At 36.8% G+C, this 14521-nt stretch overlaps 1 protein-coding gene and 1 long non-coding RNA gene across 3 annotated transcripts in view; one reads left to right on the top strand and one right to left on the bottom strand.

Annotated features, from left to right (window-relative positions):
- Gys2 (glycogen synthase 2) overlaps positions 1-14521 on the bottom strand; it is a 50373-nt gene that overhangs the window by 18363 nt on the left and 17489 nt on the right. For both annotated transcript variants that reach the window (XM_020160479.2, XM_074075909.1), the window contains exons 5-11: positions 12863-13007; positions 6790-6907; positions 6302-6422; positions 4965-5071; positions 3955-4014; positions 3395-3473; positions 2537-2650 (exon numbers count right to left, since the gene is read on the bottom strand). In XM_020160479.2, coding sequence (XP_020016068.1) covers positions 2537-2650; positions 3395-3473; positions 3955-4014; positions 4965-5071; positions 6302-6422; positions 6790-6907; positions 12863-13007 — 744 coding nt within the window. The remainder of the gene's footprint in view (positions 1-2536; positions 2651-3394; positions 3474-3954; positions 4015-4964; positions 5072-6301; positions 6423-6789; positions 6908-12862; positions 13008-14521) is intronic.
- Positions 5747-12869, top strand: LOC141424022 (uncharacterized). The gene is made up of 3 exons (XR_012448814.1): positions 5747-5878; positions 8615-11935; positions 12189-12869. It is a non-coding gene; the product is annotated as an uncharacterized lncRNA (long non-coding RNA).

The raw sequence follows: 14521 nt of genomic DNA, 5'->3' as shown, positions 1-14521 counted from the left end.
AATCCATTCGTCAGTGCTGGGGCATCTTGGCTGTTTCCATAACTTGGCTATTGTGAATAGTGCCGCAATAAACATGGATGTGCAGGTGCCTCTGGAGTAACAGTCTTTTGGGTATATCCCCAAGAGTAGTATTGCAGGATCAAATGGTAGATCGATGTCCAGCTTTTTAAGTAGCCTCCAAATTTTTTTCCAGAGTGGTTGTACTAGTCTACATTCCCACCAACAGTGTAAGAGGGTTCCTTTTTCCCCGCATCCTCGCCAACACCTGTTGGTGGTGGTGTTGCTGATGATGGCTATTCTAACAGGGGTGAGGTGGAATCTTAGCGTGGTTTTAATTTGCATTTCCTTTATTGCTAGAGATGGTGAGCATTTTTTCATGTGTTTTCTGGCCATTTGAATTTCTTCTTTTGAGAAAGTTCTGTTTAGTTCACCTGCCCATTTCTTTATTGGTTCATTAGTTTTGGGAGAATTTAGTTTTTTAAGTTCCCTGTATATTCTGGTTATCAGTCCTTTGTCTGATGTATAGTTGGCAAATATTTTCTCCCACTCTGTGGGTGTTCTCTTCAGTTTAGAGACCATTTCTTTTGATGAACAGAAGCTTTTTAGTTTTATGAGGTCCCATTTATCTATGCTATCTCTTAGTTGCTGTGCTGCTGGGGTTTCATTGAAAAAGTTCTTACCTATACCTACTAACTCCAGAGTATTTCCTACTCTTTCTTGTATCAACTTAAGAGTTTGGGGTCTGATATTAAGATCCTTGATCCATTTTGAGTTAATCTTGGTATAGGGTGATATACATGGATCTAGTTTCAGTTTTTTGCAGACTGCTAACCAGTTTTCCCAGCAGTTTTTGTTGAAGAGGCTGCTATTTCTCCATCGTATATTTTTAGCTCCTTTGTCAAAGATAAGTTGCTTATAGTTGTGTGGCTTCATATCTGGATCCTCTATTCTGTTCCACTGGTCTTCATGTCTGTTTTTGTGCCAGTACCATGCTGTTTTTATTATTATTGCTTTGTAATATAGTTTGAAGTCAGGTATTGTGATACCTCCTGCATTGTTCTTTTGACTGAGTATTGCCCGCTATTCGTGGCCTCTTGTGTTTCCATATAAATTTAACAGTAGATTTTTCAATCTCTTTGATGAATGTCATTGGAATTTTGATGGGAATTGCATTAAACATGTAGATTACTTTTGGGAGTATAGACATTTTTACTATGTTGATTCTACCAATCCATGAGCATGGGAGATCTCTCCACTTTCTATAGTCTTCCTCAATCTCTTTCTTCAGAAGTGTATAGTTTTCCTTGTAGAGGTCTTTCACATCTTTTGTTAGGTTTACACCTAGGTATTTGATTTTTTTTGAGGCTATTGTAAATGGAATTGTTTTCATACATTCTTTTTCCGTTTGCTCATTGTTAGTGTATAGAAATGCTAATGATTTTTCTATGTTGATTTTATATCCTGCTACCTTGCTATAGCTATTGATGATGTCTAGAAGCTTCTGAGCAGAGTTTTTTGGGTTCCTAGCTTCTTGAGAGACTGAGATTGGGAAGATTGTGGTTTGAAGCCAGCCCAGGTAAATGGTTGATGAAACCCCATCTTCAAAATAACCAAAGCAAAATGGACTGGAGGTGTGGCTCAACTAGTAGAGTACTTGCTTTGCAAGCATGCAGCCCTGAGTTCAAGCCCTAATTCCACGAGAGAGAGAAAGAGAGAGGGAGAAGATAGAGCAAGAAGTTTCTTAAGAATATTGAAGAGAATGAGAACAGTAAAGAAAACACAGTAAAAAATCTATGTTTAAGACCAACATGGAGGGACACCGAAGAAGCTCATAGCTCATTGCGTTCCCAAGGATGTCATCTCTTAGAGGTGAGAGAAGGAAGGGAAAGTGGAATGTTTGCCAACAGCTTGTGACAATTTGACAGGGAGCACTGATAAATGGGAGATAGTCGGGTTGAGCAATGGTCTGTTCATGTGCTCCAGCACTCTGCCTGGAGCAGAAAAGTCTCTGAACACCATGGGATTAAGCTCCTGTTCATGTAAATACCTTCAGCAAACAACACAGTGCCTGCTCATGGTAGAGACTCAAGAGTCCAAAGAATGAATTGATCTACAGAAAATTACATCAAGAACACATTAAAGCTGAAAGCTTCTCATGTCACCTTAAGTTGAACTTTATCAGGAATATATAAACATAATTCATGTTCATATTGGATTCTGCCATTAAACTAATCCTTAGAATATATTTCTATCACTAAAAATTAGGCAGTTTTCTTAAGCTTATGGATAGCATTGTGCAATAAAAAATAAATGGTAGAATTACAACTCCCGACCATAAGTATGCTCCAGTTTTCAAGAATGGTATCAAAATATTCATTATACTATAATTACGTAGAAGAAATAGAATTAATTTTCTTTAGAAGTACTTAAAATATTTCTAGCATATGTTAAAACAACAAAGAGAGACTCCTAATAAATTCTACAAAAATATGTCCTATATAATTTTAAAGTGACTTGCATGAACAATTAGCTGTACCTTGACTCTGTCTGCACGATTGTTGAAAAGTCCAATCCTCCTAATGGTGCTGAGGATTGGATCTGTTGAGTCATCAATCATATTGTGGGTGGTCACCGGAGGCAAAGACTGTCGCTGAAGTTAGGGAAGAAGAAAATGTCAGTTGCAGAATCAGCAAGTGTGACGAATTTCAGCAGTAGATCCTTGACATTTCCTGCAACCTTTTGTGTTCTCAGTCATTTGAGATGACACTGACATTACGGCTAAGTTTGTGTATTTCAGAAGAAGGTAATGGGCTCGAGAATGTTCTTCATGATTGTGAACATGAAGCTTTTTTTTTTTGGTCATCATCAGCCCCTATGTGAAACACCCGGACTTCACGACTGTTTCTGGGGCTCATCTGGAATACAAGGGTGCCCTGGAGTCTTCACTCGAGATGAACTTTGCGGCAATCGCCTAGCAGAGCTGAACTCCTGTAGCTGTCACTGTTTTGACAAGAACTGTGGTGCATACATGCCACATTTATTTTAACTATTTTATAATAATTACATTCAGCTAAGAAACATTCACATTGTTTTCTACTGTAACACAAATTCTATGCTTCTGGAAAAATTTGCTATGACAATGTACACAGATTTTCAACTGGAAACATTCAAAATGTGATACAAAGACAGGTTTTATGAGATTTTTTGAAAGAAGCCCTTAAGACTATTCACAAACGAACGCAGTCACCTAAGTGACTATGTATGAATGCTTTTTTTTTAAATACTAACTCCCAGGTCTAAGTTTCCCAATTCACCACCTTCCAAAAAATTAAAATATTGACTTGGATTCATCTTAATAATTATGATAAATGGGGGGCACTTCTTTCTTTTTTACCTGAGTTGAAAAGATGGCTCTTTTCATAATTGTTAGGTCATCTCGGTCCAAAATATTATTCATGTCAGGTATTTCTCCTCTGTGAGGAAAACAATGTTAGTAATAAAAGTAAAGCCAGCTGGCACTAATGAAGAATTTTCTACCTGTCAGACATACATGTTTCATTTATTTGAATAAACAATGAAACTTACCACTTGCTAAGTAAAGGTGTTAACACAGATTTAATATATAAGTAGTAAATACATATTTAATATGTATTAAGTAAATATATATATATTTTAACTCAAAATCTCCCTCAGCTTCAGATTGACATTCTAACCTGTAATGAGTTCCCTGTTGACTTACCTGCCTTCATATGCAAATGTAGACTCTTATGAACAAAGAATTTACTGGTGTTTGTCACATGAAGTATAAAATACTCTGCACATGACACAACAAATCCTCAAAGGCTATTAATTCCTTTATGTTTGGAACAAAACAAATACATGATAGTGTCCAAATTGCTAAGGTTAATAGTGAAACCATAAATTCTTGGATTGTTAAGTCTTTTGAGCACCTACCTTAACAAGGCATCATACAGTTTCTTTCCAAACTTTTCCTTCACAGAATGTACAGTGTCCCTGTTTGAAACAGAAAGATTTCTGGGGGCTGTGTGTAATGGGTCACACCTGTCATCTCAGCTACTTAGGTGGCTTTAGGTAGGAAGATTGTGGTCAGAGGCCAGCCCCAGCAAAGATGCAAGACCTTATCTGAAAAATAACTAAAGCAAAAAAGGATAGGGTGTGACTTGTGACAAATCACAATACACCACTACTGCCAAAATAAAAAAAAAGATAGAAAGATTTCTAAATCAAGACAGCATCCTGTGGATGCATAGCCCCTTCTGTTATTTTCTTGTTGGCCAATTTAGCTTGAGTGAAACATGCCAGGGCGGAGGCAGGAGAACACCCTGAGCCACTCTTTCAGCCTCAGAAAACATAGTGATATTAATAGCAATCATTACCTATTTTATGACCTGAAACGTGTTCAGCCTGATGATAACTGGGGCGGGGAGAGGGAGGGGGAGTTGCTGGGTGAGAGAAGGGAGGGGCAGTGCATGGAGGGGCAAATTTGGAAACTGGTTGATAACTGTTAGTCAAGACTGAGTAGAAAGAGAGTCATCACACTCATCTATTTTGTACGTGTCTTCAAATTTACACAATAAAAAGTTAAAAACATATTCAACTCATGTGTAAGGATTTCTGAGAGGCGTGCTCCTTCCATGGTTGCTCATACCAAAATTTGTCTGATAATACCATTCATTGTAGTACGGTATTATCACATAGTAGCACGAAGAAATAAAACCAAGCAGTGTTCATGCTAGAGTAATCTTAAGGAAGAAAAGAAAAGTTCTAGGAGATATTCCAGAGGTCACACTGAAAATCACATCTGTTAGGACTATAGACATAGCTCAGGGGTTGAGTGCGTGCCTAGCATGTACAAAGTCCTGAGTTGGAGCCCCAGCACTGCAAAAAAGCAAAGAACCCCCCTGTACTTGTTGCTGAAGAATGTTCACAAGACATGAGATTACCAGAGCTGTTTTCGCACCGCTTGTCCTTTCAAAGTTTCCACATTGAAATTATTTGTCTTGGCAGGCATGATGAAAAACACCACCACTGTGACACTGCTTTTATGCATCTGAAGTTAAAAAACACAACAGAGTCTGCTATCAAGATGAAAACAATGGTGGCACATGGACCATAGACTTTTTAAATCAGTGTTTTTAAAAAAAAAGAATTCTGATTTATAACTCACAGAGAAGTTATTTCCATCTTCCCAAGACTTTTTCAGGAATTTCAATTTAAAATCTGGCTTCCAATCAAGATTTGTCAACTGACTGTTTGAAAACTCATAAATAAACTACTTTCATAGCATTGATTATCTAAAATAGGTAATGATTGCTATTGATGTTACTATGTTTTCTGGGGCTGAAAGAGTGGCTCAAGTGTTAGAGCACCTGCTTAGTAAGTCTGAGGCCCTGAGCTCAAACCCCAGTACCACAAAAAAAAAAAAAATTATAATAATCACTATGTTTTACTGTGATTTAAAAAATAACTTAAAATGTAAGCTAATATTACAAAGCCAAAATTAGTTCTTTAAAATTTCAGATTAGAAATTTACTAATGATTTATTCCTAGATTATTGCAATATCTTAGTAAGATTGAAATTTTGTATTCATGTGACTATTTCCAGTACTCATTCTATATTTTTATGTGACAGGACTGGAATATAAACCAATCATGTTAATCAATAGCTAACACAGTGCCATTTTCTATAGTTGTCTCTCTTGGCACCTGCTTTATTGCTGAATTAGTTGGTGACCCCTTCTGAGCAAAACTTGATTCCACGGTGTTAGAAGAAAGAATCTCCTGTCCTTCCTTCATGTTTCCAGGTGGTGGGGCACCTCCGAGATGAATGGTTCAAGACTCTTAAACTTGGGAGGAGGTGAGTGAGCATGTGTTTGTCCTGTTCCAGCAGGTATGGGGGAAGTGACACTCTCAGGGATGCTTCAGGGTGTGGTGATGGTCAGAGTTGCCTGTGGTTAGAGGGCTAAATGTGATACTAAGGGTCAATAAGGGGACACCTATTGTCATATATGCCAGCCACATCTTCTTCTAATAGTATTGAGATATATCCATAAAGGGACGTGATAATGACTTCTGAAAACACAGACAAATGTTCAAATGAGTGATGTATAACTCCAGTATGTAAACTGAAAGGATGAACGTCTTCAGAATGAAGTTATATTAAATCTTCAGAATCGTTTGTCTTCTTAAAAACTATTTCAGAAACCAGAAAGTACTTCACCTCCCACAATAGGAAGTGCTCCCCACAGAAGCATTGGGTCATGCCCTGGAACTTTCTTACCCTCAGAAGGAAGTTTAGCCTGGATAAGGACTCTAAGAAGATGTCCGCACCTTTATTTGAGAACTCATACCTCCCAGCAATGAAAAGGAATAATGTCTTTTCAAGATCAAAATCCAGGTGACTGAAACAAAACAAAACAAGGTAGCAATGAGATAAAACAAAAGCAAGATGTGCACATGAAATCTGTTGAAGTACAAAGGGGGCAGGGAGAGAGCAACATTACTATAACAAACCTTTGTTCTCTCTTCTAAAGATCTTAAAAATCACGTGCTATTTTGGGGGAGGACTTGAACTCAGGGCCTACACCTTAAGCCACTCCACCAGCCCATTTTTGTGATGGGTATTTTTGAGATAGGATCTCGTGAACTATTTGTCTGGGCTGGCTTTGAACCATGATCCTCCTGATCTCTGCCTCCTGAGTAGCTAGGATTGCAGGCGTGAGCCATCAGCACCAGCCACAAGTTAATTTTTAATAAAGAAAAGCACACCCGTAGAAATGGCCCCGAACAAAGTCTTGGATCCTGGCCTTGTACATGGCGTGTAGATTTTGAAATTCATGTACAGCTGAAAACTTCTTCACATTCAAGCCATTCGGAGTAACTACATCTGGAAAAGCAAAACACAATCATGAAAATTCTCCTTGGAGAGGGGGGACCATTGTAGGAGAAAAGATGCTTTAAAATCTATAACAGTAAAGCCTATTTGCATTTCTAGCTTGTGACTTCTGAGGAATTTAAAATTCATAGAAACTCATAATTCAGTCTCTTGGTTGAAACAGGAAATCAGGAGTATCTGACTGAAATAATAATAAGTGACTGGTACAATTAGATGAGATTCATGCTTTCTTATTTTTGCTCAGTTATTAACTCTATTTCTTCTTTCTAACTCAGTGGGCTCATTCAGCCCAGGAGACTTTGTTGCTCAGGGAGAAACTGATCTACGACAAGACAGAGAGATTACTGTGAACACGCAACAGAAACTGTCGTCTGCATTGGTTACATGGCTTATCACAGTTAGAATCAAGAAAAAATAAAGCAAGAAAAAACAAAGCTATATCAAAAACTTTCCTATGTGGCGATAGAAATTTGAGCTATTATTTTGAAGAATCTTTCATGGTTAAAAGCCTATTCTTAGTAGTTATTACTATCTAACAAAATACAAATATTAATGACAATTTAGGATAAATATTGTTTTTTAAATAGCTATTCTCTTGGAATGGTTCCACAAAATCAACCCTGGTTTCTCAATCATTTCGTACTTAACACACCTAATTCCTATGAGTTTTTACTAAGTAATCAGGCACTTGTTGCAAGTCATCCCTTGGCATCCCTGAGCGACTGGTTCTGGGATGACACCATGCATGCCAGAATCTATGCACATCTTCCTGTATACGTTAAGTCAGCTCTGGATTACTTGTACTACCTGACAGAATGTAAATGCTATGTAAATAATTGTTAGGGAACAATAACAAGAAAAAAAAACAACTGTTCAGTACAGGCACAATCTTCTGAATATTTCTGATCCATTTAGTTGGAGCTGTGGTTGCAGAAGTCTCAGATACAGGGGGCTGATGATTCCTTCACAAAATACATATAAATATTTGGAAAAAATTGAGAGTGTACCGACCATGCTTTCTTGACATCATTATAATATATAATATGTTATATTATATATTATATTATATATATATGTTAAGAGCATAGATCATAGTATATGGTAGCAAAATAATTAGGAAGTCTTGAGTATTTGTATAGTTAGTTAGTTGTAAGTTTCTATAATGTAATGTTTAATAATGGCTGTGTTTGGCAACCAGCTCACAAATACCTAAAATTTAATAATTGGATCTCAGGAGCCAGGATGACCTAGTTTTAACAGCCTAATGCCTATGTAGCTAAAGAAATCAGGTTTAAAAATCATTTTATGCCTCCTTGATAGATGAGGAGTCACATGAGCACTCTTACACAACGACATAATTAAAATGTACCTTTTTCGCTAGAATAAATGTGCTAATATAGAGAGTATAATCATTACAGATCATGTGTAAGATGGTCCTGTCAACACTTACTATATAAGCAAGAGTATCTTCAATTGGTATTGGCAATCAGTTCCCTTTTACAGCTAGTACTACTCTCAATTGTTGTTTAAGTAGTTTACATAGAATAATCAAGTAGTTATATTCTCAATTCATTTATATTAGATTAATATAAATGAATATATTTAGATTAATGATATAGTGATATAATCACATCATTTAAATTTCAAAAGTTCCAAATATATACCTTAAAAAGCCTCCCTTCCACTTTTGTTCCCTAGGTTTTTCCTCTCTCTGGAGGCAACATTGGTTACTAATTTCTTGAGATTGTTACCACGTGTAAGAAATCGGGCACCATCAACACACAGAAAAAAACACTGACCGAAAGATGGCAGCTGAAGAAAAAGCCTTCAACAAAATTCCTCATCGCTTCATGACAAAAGCCCTTAAGAAACTAGGAAAAGAAGAAAGATACCCTAACATAACACAGGCTGTGTATGACAGACCTACAGCCAAAATTGTGTTCAAAAAGGGAAAGACCAAAAGCATTTCCCCTAAAATCAGGAACAAGACAAAGATGACCACTCTCTCCACTCTTATTCAAAATAGAACTTGAATTCTTAGCCAGAACAATAAAGCAAGAGAATGAAATAAAAGTTATGAAAATAGTAAAGGAAGAAATCAAATCATTCTTATTAGCAGATGATATGACTCTATACTAAAAAAACCCAAAAACTCCACCAGAAAACCTTTAGATCCGACTAACATTTTCAGCAAAAGTATCAAGATACTAAATCAATAAACAAAAATCAGTAGCTTTCCTATACACCATCCATGAACATTCTGAGAAAGAAATCAAGAAAATAATTCCATCACAAATTACCTCAAAAAATGAAATACTTAGGAATAAACCTAACCAAAGAGGTGAAAGAACTGTACAATAAAAGCTATAAAATACAAAAGAAAGAAACCAAGGAAGAGATTAGAAGACGGAAAGACCTCCCATGTTTATGGATCAGCAGAATTAATATTGTAAAAATGGCTATAATACTGAAAGCAATCTACAGATTTAATGTAGTTAACCCATGAAAGTCCCAATAACATTCTTCACAGAAAAAAAAAGTCTAAAACCACAAAAGACCTTGAATAGCCAAAGCAATCCTGAGCAAAAAGAGCAATGCTGGCCGTATCACAATACCTGACCTCAAACTATACTACAGAGCCATAGTAACAAAAAACACATGGTACTGGCACCACAAGGCAGGAAGACCAAAGGACTAGAATAGAATGCAGAAATAAAACCACACAGATACAACCACCTGATTCCTGACAAAGATGCCAAAAACAGACATTGGAGAAAAGACAGTGTCTTCAACAAATGGTACTGGGAAAATGAGAAATCCATGTGTAGAAGACTGACATTAGACCCCTGTCTCTCACCCTACATAAAAATTCAAAATAGACCAAATACCTTAACATAACATCTGAAATGTTGAAACTGCCAGAAGAAAAAAAAGCCAGAAAAACACTTAAAGATCTAGGCATAGGCAATTTTTAAGAGAACTGTAATAGCTCAGGAAATAAGAGCAATAACTGACAAAGGGAATTGTATCAAATTAAAAAGCATTCACACATCAAAGGAATCAGTTATTAGAGTGATGAGATAGCCTACAGAATGGGAGAAATTCTTTGAAAGCTATTCATCCGACAAAAGATTAATATCCAGAATATATAAAGAACTCAGATAATTCAACACCAAAAGAATAAATAACCCAATTAGTAAATGGCCAAATGATGTGAACAGTTTTCAAAAGAAGATGTACAAACGGCCAATAAACACATAAAGAAGTGTTCGACATCCTTATCCATAAGAAAATTCAAATCAAAACAACATCGAGATTTTGCCTCATCACAGTCAGGATGGCTATCGTAAAAAAAACAGACAAAACTTCTGGTGAGGACACAGGGGAAGAGGAAGCCCTTATACACTGTTGGCTAGAATGTAAATTATTGCAGCCAGGTGGAAATCAGCTAAAAATAGAACTACCATGTGATCCAGCTATAGCACTCCCAGATATACACCCAAAGCAATGTAAGAGAGCATACAACAGAGATACCTGCACATCAGTGTTTATTGTGACACAAATCACAATAGCCCAGAAATGGGATTAACCTAGATGCCCATCAGCCAATCAATGGATAAAAAAGTGATGTATATTTTATATATATACTCTACATAATGGAGTATTATTCAGCCATAAAGAATGAAATTATGTCATTTTCAGGAAAATGGATGGAACTGAAGATCATTATGTTAAGGGACATAAACCCATGTTGTCTGTCATATATGGAATCTGGATACATAAATATAAGCAAACAAATCAACAAAAAGTCATGAACCTAAATGGAGGACCATGGGAGGGGGGGAGCTGTGAAGCAAAGGGGACAGGGACAGTGATGGCAGGTGAACAAAATCAAATACAGTAACACAGATAAGAATTTGGGAAAATCTGGACAGTGATCCATACAAAATAGTAATTGCTAACTTTTTCTGAGCTGTACAACCAACCAGGTACTGAGCTGAGTTCTTCCAATGTATTAACTCTTCAAATCATTGAACAATTCTGCATCAGAGACAGGATTACGATCCACATCATGCAGACAAGGCAGAGGGAACATAAGTAACTTCTACCACGTCCTGTAGCTAGTAACATGGATTCAACACAAAATTATTTTTTATATCGAACTCGGACAGGTTGTCCCCAAATCAGTGCTTTTAACCCTACTTGGCAGCTGTATTTCTAAGAAAAGAAAAATTTAGGAAAATAGTAAAGAAAGCAAGATCCAGAATAATCTTGGAGAGTGCCTATTGTTAAAAGACAGGAGGAAGGAGAAAATCTACCAGACAGCAGAGAAGAATCATACTGGAGAGAACTTAGAATGTGTTGTATAGGAAAAGCAAGGGGAAAGAGTTGTTCAGATGAAGCATAAAGTGTTTAATACCAGGGAATGTCTAGGACCACTTAAAAACCAGAGAACCTGAATTTCGAGATATTTTGGAAAAAACAATTCCCAGCTTGTGTTGAAGGTTAGAAGCCAGAGTCCAAGGGGCTCATGAGCAGGTAGAAGCATTAACTATGGTTAACTCTTCTACTGTGTCTGTCAGCAAGAGAAAGGAGTTAAGTATATAAACTTTTGACAAGGTCATGGCCTTAAGAGAAACTTTGATTTTAGAAGAGGAAAAACAAAAAAGAATGCTTGTAAGCTCTGAAAAGGATGCCGTAGACAGAGATCAAAGGAAGATCCAAGAGAGGAATGAGCACATCAGTGAAGTAAACGCCTCTAAGAGTCATGACTGTGAGAATCCAAGAAAATCTGAAATCCACAGTGATCTTTGAAAAGAGAAAAAGAACACCACAGATGACTATGCTGTTGCTATTTACTATGATTTTTGCTTGTTTGTTTTTGTTTTATCTAATACCTCAAAATACTTCCTTTAGGCACTCAAGTGGCATCTGAAAGTAAGACTAGTGGCAAGACCACAGGAATCAAACAAAGAGGATTAAATCAAAAAAGAAGTATTAGGACCATCTGCTTGCAAGGTATAGAAACCTACTAACACTGGCTTAAGTACAAAGTGAGGAATTTGCTAATAGGATGCTGGAGTGTTGCATGGCAAAGATTCAGTTGGGCCTGAGAGTGACTTTAAACAATAGTCTAAATCATTGTGAAGAACCTAGAGCTCCCTTTCTTCTCCCTTCCCCTCCCCTCCTCTCCCCTCTTCGCCCTTCCCCTCTCCTTCCTTCCTCTTCCTTCTGATAGTACTGCATTGTATTTTGCCTTCTTTATATCTAGGAAAACAGAACAGAAAAATGGACATTGCCAACAACTTCAAAGCTGACATTCAATTACACAGAAGGGCACTCAACAGACTTGACTCTTCCTATAGGAGCCTTCTGTTTGGCCTGGCTAGTGTCAGATGTCTACTTTTGGACCAATCAGATGTGGCCAGGTAATAATGTCATGTTTTTTAAAAATGCTTCTTTGCATTGCAGATTCCCTTTGGGTTTGAGAAGTTTCCAAAAAGACTTGCAGGGAAGACTGGGGAGAGGCAAAACAACAGATTTCTGCCAAACAGCTCCAAAGAGGCAATAGTATAAGATTTGGAGTGGGATAATTTCACACAAATTTCTGAGAGTTCCTTCACTTTCATTTTCTTAGAAGAGAAATATCAAGTCTGGTTCTTACACATTCCAAGTCACTATGACAACTCTGTTCATACTTAGGGCACTTCAAGCATAGCTCACTTATTCAACAAACAGTGAATTTTTACTATGTTGGAGATATATATATATACTTTATTGTTGGTTTCACTGAAAAACTACTGAAACAAATTATTAAAATGCATATAAAGATTTGAGTGGTAATAGCAAATGCAACATTTTCTCTACTTATGCTGGAAAAAAATCCTCATGCTCTTTTGTCATTTGGAACTGAAAGACAGGTGACATCTCAGGGGTAATGATTACCAGGCTTTCTCTTCAGCATGTGCTCTGCCTCGATGGCTGTTATTTCAGAAACGGTGGTGAACACATGAGCACAGTGTACAGAGGCTCGCTCCATGCAGTAACGGTGGTATATCTGCCTTTCCCCAGCCTCTTTGTCTATGTTAAACTGTGAGAAACAAACAAACACATATTTCCATGCTCTGAATCTTCCCCACAAGCAAAACAAAATCACATATTTCACCAATTGCTTTTCCTCAATGCTGTATGAAACTGTATAACCACAAAAACATACTAAAGAAATTTTATTAAACCTATTGCTAGAATATTTATTTATGTTTTTGAAAGCATTGTTTGTTTCATTTCTTCTGCTCAATTGCTGTTTAACCCTCTAACTAAATGCTATTTCTACTTCGCTATAATTGTACAGAAGTTTTGAATTTTGGGCATTTTAATTATACTTTTACTTACTCCACATTTTATAAATATAGGGCTAGTCCTTTTTCCCAAAGCTCTTATCATATTTTCCCATAAGCAAACAAAGAAGCAAAGCTGACATTAAACTTGACACTAAAAATAAGGATAACTGCTATTTTCCTTAATTCACTGAGAGGGAACCTGAAAAGAGAGAGGACAAATGCTTTTCATGGTTATAGAACTCTTTCCACCTTATAATTTCAAAGTTACTTCAGTTAGATAGTGTGTTAGGTTGTGGAGCCATCTATCATTCTGGACATCTTAACTTAAAAAAAAAAAAAGCCAGATCCCTAGCAATCACTTAAATAACTGGCAGTAGACTTAGTTACCAAGTGTTATATCTCATACAGCTTACTATGAAAGTAGCAGTGTCCTAGAGAAAAAAAGGGGGTGGCATGGTATCAGCCAGGTGCTTTTCAACACCACATGCTAACTACTCTTCAAAGCATGTCATATTTAATCCTTATAAGACACCAAGACACTTATTTTGTCTTCATGTTAGAGGCAGAAATTGAACCTTTTAGAGGTCAGAAAACATGTCCAAGGTCACATTTCTATTAAATATCTTAGCAGAACCCTATGTTGATTCCTGATTGATCTGACTTCAAATTCTGCACTCTTCCTTGCTCTTATATCACTAATACTTAGCTCTATCAACAAGTCAGTCCCAACAGTTACTGCATTGTAGAGAGGATAACACTAAGACAAGACCCATTCAATGAGTATACTGATTGTGACAGGTAGCATTTGCAACTATCTCTCTGCAAATCTTTGAACCAGGGATCTCTATGGCATACTTGCATGGGCAGATATGTTCTTAAATGCTGGTCCCATTTGTTTCACCAAATCTCTCATTCAACTAACACTTGTTGAGTAATTTATGTTTACCTGTTACCTTTCTTAGAAAAACAGGTAAAAGTCAGGCAGAAAAGAGCGTGGTACAAAATCAGAGCCAAACTGATTCACTTTGGCTGAGGATAGGGAAAAGTATTTTATTCTCTATAATGTATTCATGATCACTGTCACCTCTGGAATGTGAGATTTTTAAGTGTAAGGACCAAAGCATTTATCTGTGTATCTCCAATTAGTTGGATGAATAAAATGGGATTCAGACTGGGATGTGAAACTTTAATTTGGGAAAAGATATTTTGGACTGAAAAATTAGCTGCCCTAAAGAATGAATCTAAAACAGTTCTGCAACGTGCA

This window comes from Castor canadensis, chromosome 6 (assembly GCF_047511655.1).
Source record: "Castor canadensis chromosome 6, mCasCan1.hap1v2, whole genome shotgun sequence".
In the NCBI taxonomy this organism is placed as follows: domain Eukaryota; kingdom Metazoa; phylum Chordata; class Mammalia; order Rodentia; family Castoridae; genus Castor; species Castor canadensis.
The sequence above is the reverse complement of the archived record's forward strand: the minus strand, read 5'-3'. Positions and strand labels throughout refer to the sequence as shown.